The 13,837-nt window shown below is 46.1% G+C and overlaps 1 protein-coding gene across 7 annotated transcripts in view; it reads right to left on the bottom strand.

The window, feature by feature from the left end:
- The window catches only part of LEPR (leptin receptor), a 60,620-nt gene that overhangs the window by 38,900 nt on the left and 7,883 nt on the right, over positions 1–13,837 (bottom strand). For all 7 annotated transcript variants that reach the window (XM_064147434.1, XM_064147436.1, XM_064147438.1 and 4 more), the window contains exons 2-4: positions 8,791–8,849; positions 4,725–5,033; positions 3,690–3,807 (exon numbers count right to left, since the gene is read on the bottom strand). In XM_064147434.1, the coding sequence (XP_064003504.1) occupies positions 3,690–3,807; positions 4,725–5,033; positions 8,791–8,830 (467 nt within the window). In that variant the 5' untranslated portion in view covers positions 8,831–8,849. The remainder of the gene's footprint in view (positions 1–3,689; positions 3,808–4,724; positions 5,034–8,790; positions 8,850–13,837) is intronic.

Here is a 13,837-nt window from a genome sequence, read left to right as displayed (position 1 = left end):
TTCTCAGCGATACTCTGAGTGAAGTAGACAGGGGTGGATTGTGCTAGTTTGAAGCAAGCTGGAATGTTTTGGTAACAGAACTAGATAACGGGCAGTGAAATGAAAAACAATTGTGTCTACTTCTCTCACAGTCTCGCTGAGAACTCTGGGAAGAAGAAAGACTTTTTCTCCATTTTGTTTCTCACTCTTGCTTTTGCCTTGGACCTGGTCACATCTCATTAACCCTGCTCCTACTAACCCTGCTCCCTAACCTCTTGGCTGCACCTCTTTTCTTCCTGAGAACTGGGGTAAGGTTGAGAGGGCCGGGGGGAGGTGTTGGGGTGGTTTGAGAGCCCCTCCTGGGGACTCAGGTTTCTGGGAGGGGAGTTGTGCTTTTGTATTGTTTATCCTTTGTATATTTCTGTATATAATTGTATATAACTGTATATATTGTAAATAGCTGCTTGTAAATTCTGCTAGCTGTAAATAAATTGCTTCATCTATATTCCCAGAGGCCGTCTGAGTGAGCTGGGGCAAATTCAAAAGTGTGGGGGGGCGGGGTAACCCCCAAACTATCACATGATCTCTCTGGAAAGCAGTTACCATCACACCTCACATCTGTCTCCTATCATTCCTAATAATTATTTCAACTTCTAACCATCAAACTGAGCTTATTTGCACCCAGGTAACCACCTGTGCAACGGGGGAAAAAAACAAACCAGTATTCCTCCCCATGTTGTCCTGTGTGGATGGAACCTTCTGGCTCTCTACTACTCCCTGGAAGGTGATGGCAGCCAGGTGGGGTTGGTCTCTTCTCCCAGGACTCAACTTGTGCCAGGAGAGGTTTATGTTGGGTATCAGGAACAATTTCTTCCCAGCAAGGGTTCTCAAGCATTGGAACAGGCTGCCCAGGGAAGTGGAGGAGTTCTCATTCCTGGAGGTATTTAAAAGACTTGTGGTGCAGAGGACATGGTTTAGTGATAGTAACTCACCAGTAGTGGTGGGACTGGGAGCTCTAGGTGAGCAGTTTGGCTTGATGATCTCAAAGGTCTCTTCCAACCTCAACAGTTTTATGACTCTATGACAAGAAGAAATGACTTCAAGTTGTACCAGGGGAAGTTTAGGTCAAGGAACAAGTTCTTCCTCAAAAGAGTTGTCAAGGTCTGGACCAGGCTGTGCAGGGCAGTGGTAAAGTCTCCATCCTTAGAGGAATTGAAAAGCCACGGAGATGTGGTGCTGAGAGACATGGTCTAGTGGTGACCTGGCAGTGCTGGAACAACATTTGAACTCAATGATCTTAAAGGCCTCTTCTAATCTAAATCACTCTCTTATGCTATCAGAAATAAGGTCACCGTTGCACCTCTGCTTTCAATATCTCTATATAGTGTTGATGCAGTGGTGCCTCTGTTAGGAGCTGGCAGAGCAAGTCTTTTTGGAGTTCTAAGGACTCTTTCAGTGTATTTGATATATAGTAGCTCCAGGACAACACCTTCCTGAACAAGCTGCCCTGTTAGGCTGCAGAACATCTGATGGTTGCCAAGTTCATAAGTGGATAAGTCTCTAGCACAAGGTTTTCCAGCTGCAGATAGCTCCACGTGTAGCTGATGCACTCAACTAAGCTACTATTCCTGAGGTAAATGGCATCCTTAAAACATGGGAACCTAGGACAGAAATATCAGCACAACCTACACCTCACCAGCAGCTGAAAGAGCAAATTATCATCAGTGCTCACAATTCAACTACATCACCACAGGCTAAGTGATTTCAGTTCATGTCATTAACCATCACAGAATGGTTTGGGCTGAAAGGGACCTGAAAGATCATCCAGTTCCAACCCCCCTGCTATGAGCAGTGACATTTTCCACTAGATCAGGTTGCTCAAGGCCCTGGCCAGCCTAGTCCCCCTAGGCAGGGGGCATCTCCACAACCTCCCTGGGCAACCTGTTCCAGTGTCTCACCACCCTCACTAGAAAGAATTTCTTCCTGATATTCAGTCTAAATTTCCCCTCCTCCAGCCTCAATCCATTCCCTCTCATCCTATCACTACAAGCCCTTGTAAGAAGTCCCTCTCCAGCTTTCTTGTAGGCCCTTCAGGTACTGGGGACAAAAATTAGATTAGAGAGATAGACAGACAGACAGAGAGAGAGAGAATCAATCCTTCCATAGCATTCCTTGAATCACACACAATCACAGAATGCCAGGTTGGAAGTGCGCCTGAAGATCATCTGGTCCAACTTTTCTAGCACACATCATTCACTTTTGGTAGACAATTAACATTATTTGTCTAATTCTATTTTTCTCTTCCCACAGACATGTTGCTAGAGAAGGTAAAAGCCTCATCACTGCCTTTGCTTGAGCCTCTTACTGAATACTGGCACAGAACTGGTTTGAAACAAATATTTTGTAGCATAACACTGGTTTGGAGAGAACAAACCATTTTCTACTCAAAGCTACTTGATATCCACACTTTGCCTGCTTGTAAATGATGTGTAAAGTCAGAGGACACTTCTTCAGTGCTGAAAAAATATCAGAAGGTGTTGAGGACCCAAGATCTTTTTGGTGTAGATTCCTCTAGGTCATTATTTTTGTACCTTGCCTGTCCTGTATATGAGAACTCTGGCTTCATCCCCAGGCTTCCAGGGAGCAACACATGCCAGGAATGCATATTTTTAAAACTGGGAATGTTGTCAAGGTATTTTGGCTCATGTGAATAGAATGTTAAGGTATCAGCAAGCCAGCAGGGAAATCTGTCACCTCACCAAAAATCCGAAGTGCTTTGCTAGCTCTTCCCCCAGAACTTAGGGACCCAAAAAGAGAAATATTAATATGAAATGAGGCAGTGAAACAACTACTCCAACAGCAGGGACTGCACTTTGCCTTTGCACCAGGAAATAGCTGAATCCAGAAGTGCCACCAGCACTCAATTGAGGCTGTAGGGCCTGCACTCATAGCAGGTTTGGGTTGGAAGGGACCTTTAAAAGTCACCCAGTCCAACTGCCCTGCAGGCAGCAGAGACTGCTGCAAACAGAGCAGGTTGCTCAAAGCCCCAGATAATCTGACCTGCAATGGTTCCAGGGATGGGGCAGCTACCACCTCTCTGGGCAACCTGGGCCAGGCTCTCACCCCCTCAGTGTCAAACATTTCTTCCTTCTCTCTGAAAGGCCACCAGAAGCCTTCTCTTCCTGGAGCCTTCTCATCTCCAGGCTGAAAAAAATCAACTCTTTCAGCCTGGCCTCACATCAGAGGGCTTCCAGCCCTCCCGTCATATCTGTGGCCTCCCCTGGCCCCACTCCAACAGGTCCCTGTATGTGCTGTGCTGAAGACTCCAGAGCTGCCCCCAGCACCACAGCCAGGGTCTCAGCAGAGCAGAGCAGAGCAGAGCAGAGCAGAGCAGAGCAGAGCAGAGGGGCAGAGTTCTCTCTCTCTACTTGCTGCCCATGCATAAATTATGTGACACTGAATTCTCTTCATAATACAAACTCTTCATCCCAGCTGCAACTCAAACCGTAACCCAAGAGGTTCAATCTGAACATGAAGAGAAACTTCATTGCTGTGAGGGTGCTGGATAAGTTAAGAAAACAGGTGCCTAAGATATCATCTATTTGCAAAGCCAACATTTCCTCTGTGCTACAAGTTTTAGAGGCCAGCGCTGGTGTTTCAGAAGATGCTTTCAGGTGCTACCAGTGCCAAATGTAATAGTCTGTACTTACACAGCATAGAAAAGATTAACCTTCAAGTCAGCTCTGAAGTACGACTTCAAAACCCACAGGCTACAAACTAAGAGGTCCAGCTTGCCTGTAATCTGACACTCCACGTTCCAGCTGGAATCTGAACAGAAAGAAAGGATTAAACGTTGTGAGCTGTGTTAAAACCAACAAGCCCCAGGACAGAATTCACTCACAGAGAGGACAAGCAGCAGATATTCATGAAGGTGAGGCTGGGCTACAAGTGTGCAAATGTTCCTGAGTAATCCTTGTAGAATTGGGCAGCAGTTATTAGAGAAGCAATATATTTTATCTGGCTTTGTGGACAAGGCCACAAGAGGGAGAAGGAAATTAAGCTGCTGGCTGAAGGGTTTGCTACTGTTGACTGGTACAGCCTCGATGTGGCTGTACTGGGTACACCTTGTGGACACACAGACAGCTGTACTGCAGACACAACACAGCAAACAGAGTATGGCAGCCTTTAGGAGATTTGTTCCTTGCTCTTGTCAAATGAAATTCTCCTCTCCTGAGTTCAAGGAGATTCCTGACACCAACAGCAGTTGGCCAACAAGCCAGAGACTGTGGTTTGTGGGAGAAAAACAGCCTAGGAAAAAACATAACTTGACCTAACCCATGCACAGATCTTTACTAAGGCAGAAAAGATGGCATTTGCTCTCCACCTTCCCCTCTCCTGAAGGAGTTTAAAGCCCATGTGCAGCAAAATATGGCAAATATTTCTTTTAGTGTCTAAAGCCCTTTGAAGCTCTGCCCTTACCTCCTCATCTGCAATGCTACATGTTTTATTCTGAATTCCCTTAGAGACAGACAACTTTCCCCCCCCCCCCCTTTTGAAACTGTGCTATACAAATTCCTTCACCTTCCACTACAGACTTATTAGGAAGGATTTCACCCTGTGATGTTGTCTGCTCTGGATAAAATAATAATGAACACAGCCCAGCCCCTGTCCTCCCAAACAACAACACCCCCCAACCATTTTTGGAAGAAGTAGTAACTAAGTATGTCCTCAAATGCAAAACTCACCAATTTCCTGAGAAGCAGAGACATTTATTTCAGAAGGAATAAACCTCCTTGCCTGCATGCTTGCTCTGTACAAAGAACAATCAATGCTGCTGTCACTCCAAAGGCAACACAGAAAACTTTCTTCATTCATTAGCAAGGGAAGCTTGGTTGTGGATGTTCCATGCTCTCTCCTCAAGTCAGACCAGCTCTGAACAACTCCACCAGAGAAAGGACTAAGAAATGTCTCATTTGGCAGCAGAAGGGGCAATGTGAAGTTCGAGGGGGGGATCTGATGGATCATACAATGGGAAATGGCCACTGGAAGGAAGTCTGCAAACAAAAAGGCAAATTGATTTGAGACAGAAAGAAAAAGATCATCTGACTGGACAGTGAAAAGGAGAGGTTGATGTTATGCAGAAACACATTCATGGCAGAAAATCAGGCTGCTTCCAGGGGCTGTTCTCTCAGCTGCAAGCAAAATCAGCACAAACATCCCTCTGAGTGGCTGTCACAAGTGACAGATGCTGGAGTGGGCACAAAGGGTGCCTGGCCTGTGGGGTGGAAGGACATCCTTGTCTACCTGTACCCCAGTGTGGGGCACAAGCTACAGCAGTGCCCTTGGTATGGCCAAAAGTCCAAGGCAGAGCCTTTCTGCAGCCCAGCCCTCAGCAGTGTCTCTCCCCATCATGTTCTCACTGTTGGCAGCAGCCTCTGGCTGTGCAAACCTGCCCTGAACTGCAGAAAGTGCCTCACTGAGCAGTGATTGAGCTGAGCAGCCACAGCTCTGAGCAGAACTGGTTCTGTTCTAGCTCAAAGCAGGACATTCCTACATCTCATTTCCCAGATGGTGCCCTGGGGTGGCAGAGTCACACCCAGCCATATATTCCTGTAATACTTTATCTGATGTTTAGCTGCTACAGGGTGACATAGAATCATAGAATTGTTTAGGTTAGGAAAGCCCTCTAAGATTACCAAGTTGAACCACCAACCCAACACCACCATGGCCATTAAACCTTCTTCCAGTGTGCTGTGTCCCCACATTTCTTGAACACCTCCTGGGATGGCAACTCCATCACCTCTCTGGGCAGCCTGTTTCAGTGCCTGACCACTCATTTGGGAGATAAATTCTTCCTCATCTCCAACCTAAACCTCCCCTGGCACAATTTCAGACCATTTCTTTCCATTCTGTCACCTGATATTAAGGAGAAGACACCAACCCCCACCTCACTCCAGCATTCTTTTAGGGCAGTTGCAGAGAGCAATGAGGTCGCCCCTCCAGGCTGAACAACCCCAGTTCCCTCAGCTGCTCCTCACCACATCTGTTTTCCAGACCCTTCATCATCTTCACTGTGCTTCTCAGAATCTGCTCCTGCCTCTCAATGTCTTTCTTGTAGTTAAAGGGTCTGAATCCCAAGACAATGGGATTGGCCTTTCTACAGCAATAGAGCTGTGTCATATGAGCTGGATTGCAAATGTCCTAGCACTGCAAGGGAAGATGAGACTCACACCTGCAGAGTGGCTGAACTTAGGTCTAGGGTTTGCTATATTCTCATTAACATAGGCTGTTTTACCTCAAAGAGATGCTTCCCTAACACTCTTGGTCTTGACTCATTTCAAGAGGTTGAGAAAAGAACTTAGGTGTAGTGAGTTTGGAGAACAATGGCACAGAATCATTGACTGGTTTGGGTTGGAATGGCCCTTTGAAGGTCATCTAGTGCAACCTTCCTGCAGTGAGAAGGGACATCTGCAACTCGAGCAGGCTGCAGATGCAGGCTGCCTTAGGAGCAGACAGTGTCATTACAGAGTGTGTTCAAGGGCTTTGCTTTCTCCTGACGCAGAGTTTGTGTTGCCAGACCCCTGATGGGTTCTGCTCTTTCCTCCCTGCTCATTTCCCAGAGTTTGTGCCACTGTAAATATCAGCTTCATTAGAGCCTCCTGGCTGCATGCAGAGGATTCAGTTGACTGAATGGGTTTTTAGTCCATAATTCATGATGTGAAAAGGACAATGAGTAGGTGACATGATTGCCTATGAAGCATGGCAGATAAATAACATACTACTCAAATTATAGTCAGCTAGGGGGTGGGAAGAGATTCCTACCACTCATCTCTTCTTCCAAATAATGCCTGTCCCCTCACACACCCCACCACAGAGTCACAGAATTGTTTTGGTTGAAAAAGACCTTTAAGATCTCTGAGTCCAACCATAACCCAGCATTGCCAGGTCACCACTAAGCCATGGCCCTCAGCACCACATCTTCATGGCTGTGAAACCCCTCCAAGGATGGAGACTCTCACTGCCCTGGGCAGTCTGGGCCAGTCCCTGACAACTCTTTGGGGAAAAAAGATGTTCCTCTTGTCTCCTTCTCTGGAGACTTTCAAGGCCTGTCTGGGTGTGTGCCTGTGTGACCTGAGCTAGATTGTCTGGTCCTGCTCTGGCAGGGGGCTTGGACTCGATGATCTCTTTGGGTCCCTTCCAACCTTTGACATCCTGTGAGCCTGTGAACCTAAACCTCTCCTGGCACAACTTGAGGCCATTTCCTCTTGCTCCTTGGGAGATTAACATTGGTATCTTTATGGTGTACAGGGTTAACCCTCCTGGGGGAGTGGTTCTGACCCTGACCCCAGGTGGTCCTGACCCTCCCCAGGGGGGGTTTGATCACTGCCAGGTGTGGTGGTTAGCCCACTTCCTCATCCTGTCTAAGATCCATGAAAGCAGGGGGACTTCCACTTTTCTCTTTCTCTCTCCCTGCCTCCTTCTTGCCAGCAATCATCATCCTCATTCCTGGTTGTCTTTGTTTCACCACGTGGCCATAACCCAGGAGGAGGAGGAGGACAAATCCACTGCCATCAAATCTGGCTGGATTTACATATTTTGTATCTTGCTTTCCCTTCCCTATACCTTTGTAACTTCCCTACCTCAGATGCCTTTTATTTATTGTTAAACTTTTCTTCTTTTAGCTTCCAAATCGCAGTGAGGTTATTTATTTGGGTGTGCTTACCTATTTTCTCTTTCTACATCTAATTCCTTTTCTTTGGGAAAGAAAGGGGAAGAGGGAGAGGCATCCCATAAACTGTTACTGGTTCTATTAACTGTATTTGAGTCTCTGGGAAATGTAAATTAGAACAGAGACATATGGCTTGGTGAGGAGATTCACCATTTGTGTATTTTACTCTAAGCAAGGCAATATGAGCAGAGTGGTGGAAGCACCCCAAGGATTTACCAGTCTTTTCACCTGCTCTCTTTTCATAGATATCAGAAATCCATTAATTAAATGCAGGAATTAAAGAAGAAACCTTCCTAAAATCCAGCCTAATCCTACTCTCCCTCAGCTCAAAACCATTCCCCTTGTCCTGTCTCTAGACACCCTTATGAAAAGTCCCTCTCCAGCCTTCCTGTAGGATCCCTTCAGGTACTGGAAGGCAGCTATAAGGTCCTCAGGGAGTCTTCTCTTCTCCAGGCTGAATAACCCCAGGTCCCTAAGCCTATCCTCATAGCAGAAGTGGTTCATCTCTTGTGTTATCCTTGTGGCCCTTCTCTGGACTCAGTCCAAGATCTCTGTGTCCTTCTTAGGATGAGGACACCAGAACTGGCTGCATTATTCAAGGAATGAGAATGGATTTAATGGAACAGCCAAAAACTAATACCAAAGTCAACACAAGAGATACAAAGTTGTACTTAGCCCAGCAAAAGTGCAGCAGTCACTACAAGCAGGAAGGCAGTCCTCAAGAGGAGGAGAAGGAAGAGGAGCAGGGTGAGCAGGAAGTCCCAGCTTCAGTAAGAACTTCTCCTCAGTAAACCTCATTCTTTTTACTGTGATGTGGATGGTGTGAGATATACCTGAAGCCAGCTGTAGTGGCTGGCTCCAACCTGCTGGTATCCTGCAGCCCATGGCCTGCAAAGCAGGACAGACACATAGGCACAACTCTGAGAGTGTCACTGTTCCATGTTAGTGTTTCTCAATTGTAGATGCATGTTGTGCTAAGACACTAATCCAGTAGCATGGCTTGAAACAGCACTGTAAAGCAGAAATGGTGATGATTCTTCATTCAGCATCACTTCCAACAAACTTCAGTCTTAATAACTTACCCCAGAGCACAAACATGGTCAGAATGGTCTGCCCGCACATCTTGGTTTGTAGAGGTGATCTGAAAAAGGCACAGAAGATTAACTGAGAGCTGAGCAGTTTCAGTCTGTGATTTCACAGGGTTCTGTTTTGGTGCACTCAACTTGGTTTGATATCCACATCTTTGTGAACAAAATCAGAAGGCCATTTGAGAAAGAAAACACTGTTTGGAATATCAATGAAATACCAACCCAGCTATCCCTTCAGCAGCAGCAGCAGACTTCAGAGGAAACTTTGCTGTGAGGGTGCTGGAGCCTTGGAGCAGGCTGCCCAGAGAGGTTGTGGAGTCTCCTTCCCTCATGCCAGCTGGGCATTGTGATGCTGGGCAAGCTTCTGTGGGTGCCCTGCCTTAGCAGGGGGGTTGGACTGGATGATCTCCAGGGGCTCCATCCAACCCTCCCCATGCTTTGGGTATGGTGATTCTCTGACAGTATCTCGTTTCTCCAGGCTTTTTCTGATCAGTGTTCACCTTTTGGGTTTGGTCATGTGCAAGGCAGTACAAACCCAACAAAAAAAGCCCAAGAGATGGTACATTTTCAACATGCAGCAGACATAAAAGCACTCAGCACCCATTCCAACAGTCAAGACCTCACGAAACTTCACAGCAGTATCACAGTACTGTTCTTTCATTTCAGGTACTTTGTGCTGTTGCATGGGGTAGAAGGTTGGACTTGATGACCTTAGAGGTCCTTTCCAAACTTAATGATTCTATGATTTTCACCCCATACAGACTACTGTGGTGGGACAGTCTCCATCCTGGCTATGCAGCCTGGCCACGCAGCCTGGCAGGAATAAATGTGTGGACATGGAAGATCAGGAGAGAAAAACCTTCATCTTTCCTGACTTCTACCACTCCTGTCAGTGCACTCTGAGCACATCCCAGGGCAGCTGCCTCAGACTGGAGGGTCAGCCTCCACGAGGCTGCTAATTAAACCAGTAAGTTGTGTTACAATAAAGCAAGCCACCCTCTGCTTAGAGCTATCCCTGCTCTCACTTTTGCCCTCATCAGACTTCAAAATGACTGCTCAGTGACCCTGACACTGCTTTACGCCTTCACCGTGGCTTTGAGCAGAGGTGATTCAAAGCTGTCTGCCTGAGGCAGCAGCAAATTGCACTATGGAATCATAGTATGGACTGCATTGGAAGAGGCTTTCAAGATGAACTGATCAGCAAGGTGAAAATATTTCAGTATCCTTGTCTCCCTGAAAGCTCTCCCACAAGGAAAACCTTCCCAAACTGAGCTGGAGCTGGGGCTGGAGCTGGAGCCAAGCTGTTTTTTCAGCACAGACCATCTTCATTTTGCTCTGTAAAATGAGTCAGGCCCATCCACTTTTCTCCCTGTTCACCCACATTAGAATCAGTCTGTTTAAGCTACATTTTGAGCAATTAAAGAGGAAAGCTCCAAATTTCAAAGGCAGTGCTTCACAACTCCTACTTGAGAGGAAAATGTGCCTCTCAGCACAGCTGTTAGGATGCCAGCCTCACCTGCACCTCTTCCATTAGTGTGTTGCCTAAGAGGTGAGCCATGAAGGCCACAAGAATTATCTAGCTGCAACCTCCCATTAAGTAATTTCACAAAGACCCAGGCAAGGATTATTTCCTGAAGCCCATGATTTAGTTTTGTCCTAAGTTTCTGAAGGGAAAAAGCCCTTTAAAACTAATGTACCTGATGTAAGTGCATGCTATTCATCCATCATCCCAGCACCCAAATGAAGCCAGGTTAACCACAGCCTTGGTGAACCCAGTCTTGGACATTACTTCTTTCTCTGAGAAGAGGAAAGTCCTGCTAAAGGTGGATCACATCACTCATATAACAGGGACATGCTCAGTGATTTCCTTGGGGGCACTTTAGTAGTTCCTCCAGTTGCTACCTGCAGGCAGCAGTAGAGCTGATGGAATTGCCACCACTTCTCAATATCCAGAGAAAGAGTTACAAGCTTGAACCATCTTCTGATCACAAATGAGTTTCTTGTGTAGGAAATGCTTTGAAATAGGAATAGCAGCTGTTAGGTGCTTCCAATTATTTATGAGTCTGATAGTGAGAGTGTCTTGGCCAGAGCTTGTCTCCTCCCTGGCTCTCCTGGTGGAAGAGTGGATGGTGGGAAAATGGGGTTTGGAAGAAATTACCAGCATTGGTGGTTCTGAATCACCCAGCCCCATGCTGTGGATGGAAGCCAAATGATTACTCAGGGAGGTGGTGAAGTAACCATCCCTAGAGATGTTCAAGAAATGTGTGGATGTGGCTGTTATTTGCCATTGGAATGGGCTGCCCAGGGAGGTGGTGGAGGCACCATCCCTGGAGGTGTTCAAGAAAAGCCTGGATGAGGCACTTAGTGCCATGCTCTAGATGACTGGATAGGGCTGGGGGATAGGTTGGACTGGATGATCTTGGAGGTCTCTTCCAACCTGGTTGATCCTATGATTCTATGATTCTATGATTCTATGATTTGGGGACATGGTTTGGTGTCCATGCTGATTGGGTTCATGGTTGGACTCAATCTTAGAGGTATTTTCCAGCCCAAACAATTCTATGATTCTATTGAAGGTATGGTTTAATGAATTAAAGGTATGGTTTAATGAAAACCAGCTCGTGTTCCTCTTTTAGAGGGTGCAAAATTTGCTGTTCACAGCTCAACCACTTCTCAGTATCAAAATGCAGAGGTCACTTTACATTGTACAAGAAAATCAGACGTATTTCAGAAGCTTATCAAGTTGTCAATGTTACAACTGGGTGTTGTTGTGAATGCTTTAAGGCTCTCATGATCAAAGCAAGTCAAAAAAACAACCACCATCAAGATGTCAAAATAATCCATAAGTCCATCACTTGTTCTCCCATCATAGAATGGTTTGGTCAGAGGTCATCCAGTCCAACTCCCCTGCAGTCAACAAGAACAGCTTTTCCCATTAGAATGGGCTGCTCAGGGAGGTGGTGGAGTCACCATCCCTGGAGATGTTCAAGAAAAGACTGGATGAGGCACTTAGTGCCATGGTCTAGTTGATTGGGTAGGGCTGGGGGATAGGTTGGACTAGATGATCTTGGAGGTCTTTTCCAACCTGGTTGATTCTATGAGTTCTATTCTATGAGCTGCAACTACATCAAGTTGCTCAGAGCCCCAAACAACCTGACCTGCAGTGGTTCCAGGAATGGGGCAGCTACCACCTCTCTGGGCAAACTGGGCCAGGGTCTCACAGCCCTGGTGGTCTGAATCTTTCCTGCTGCACTGCAAGAAGCAAAAGCTGTCTCCCACCTATCTTATCCTTAGCTGTTTGAGGGAAATGAGCAGTGCTTTGATAACTACACGTATTTCATAGTGCTGTTTCAAAGCAGAAAGGGAAACATCACCTCTCATCTGTTCCTGGAAGGAAGAGGGCAAACAGCTAATTGCATTGACAGCAGCTGCTGTGGTAGTTTCACCCATGCGATACCTGCTGCACACTGAAAGGAAAGCAGCCACAGCTCCCCAGGAAGACAGACACCTCAAGAAGGAAAAGTAACTTACGTAGTCTACCAGAGGTAAAGCATTTTCATTCCCTGATGCCATGAAAATGACCGGGTAGAACAATCAGAAAGGGTCTGATAACAGCATTGATTCAACCATAATTAACAATATTTGGACCAGAAGGAGCAAACACAGCTCCAAACAGCTTGAGACAGTCTCCTCCTCCTAATTCTACTATACTGGGGTGGTGGCTTTGAACTGGAAAGAGGTGGGTTAAGATTAGACAATAGGATGAAATTCTTCTCCATAAGGGCAGTGAGGCACTGAACAGGATGTGGAGACTCCAAGCCTGGAATTATCCCAAGCCTGGAATTATTCAAAGCTAGGTTGCATGGGGCCTTGAGCAACCTGGTCTAGTGGAAAGTGTCTCTGCCCATGGCAGGGGAGTTGGAACTAGATGATCTTTAAAGTGCCTTCCAACCTTAACTAGTCTGTGATTTTATATTTCTGTGATACTACTTCCACTGCATCAATCCAGGTGTTACTTTTCAGTCCTGGTTCCAACAAGATCCATGACCAAAAAGTAGTGTTGTATGTGATCAAACAGCAAGTAAGCTGCATGCCACCAGCAGTAGCTCCTTTCCTGTCCAAAGTCCCATATCTCTTGTGTAAGCTTTACACAGGAACTGGGTAAAAAGAGATAGCTACAGATAACTCCCACAACAAGATGAGGGCACTACTGAACCAGACAGGACCACCCAGGATCTTTTCTAGAATTAAAATGGAGCTCACCAGAATTTCTAACTTCATTGTAAGAAAGAATCTAAGTTTTACAAGAGCAGGTAGTAAAAAATAGGAGAACAATTGAAACTTGTAACTAGAGCTCTGTCTCAGAGAAAGTAAGTTAATACAGCAAGGAAAAAATGGGTTTATACAAGGCTGGGGAAGTCATGGAAGGAATTAGAGCTCATTCTAACACATCTACCTTGAGATATGGCATTGTGAAACAACCAACTTTGCTGCTGCTATGGGCAAGGAAGCTTCCAATTCCACATGTAAATAATATGGTGCTCTCCATGCTAACCTCTGTACGAAAAACTTCCCTAAGGAAAGTCCCTGCCTTGATAAAAATGTCTGATTAAACCCAAAGCACAGCTAGCCAGGAGGACAATGAAAGTAAGATCGTGGTTATTAGAGGCTGGCTGAGAAGTCAGAGAATGACAGAAGCACAGAATTGTTCTGGTTGGAAAAAATCTCTGAGTCCAACCATCAACCCAATACCACCAGAGCCATTAAACTATGTTCCAAAGTGCCATGGCCACATGTCTCTTGAACACCTCCACGGATGGTGACTCCACCACCTCCCTGGGCAGCCTGTTCCAATGCCTGACCACTCTGGCAGGAAGGATTTTTTTCCTAATATCCAATCTTGGTACTCCCCTGGTACAATTTCAGACCATTTCCTCTCATTCTGTCGCCTGATACGAGGGAGAAGAGACCAAGCTTTGCCTTGCTCCAACCTCCTTTCAGTTAGTTCTAGAGAGCAATGAGGTCTTCCCTCAACCTCCTC

This window comes from Pogoniulus pusillus, chromosome 8 (assembly GCF_015220805.1).
Source record: "Pogoniulus pusillus isolate bPogPus1 chromosome 8, bPogPus1.pri, whole genome shotgun sequence".
Taxonomy (NCBI): domain Eukaryota; kingdom Metazoa; phylum Chordata; class Aves; order Piciformes; family Lybiidae; genus Pogoniulus; species Pogoniulus pusillus.
Note: the sequence above shows the minus strand (reverse complement) of the source record. Positions and strands in the feature narration are given on the sequence as shown.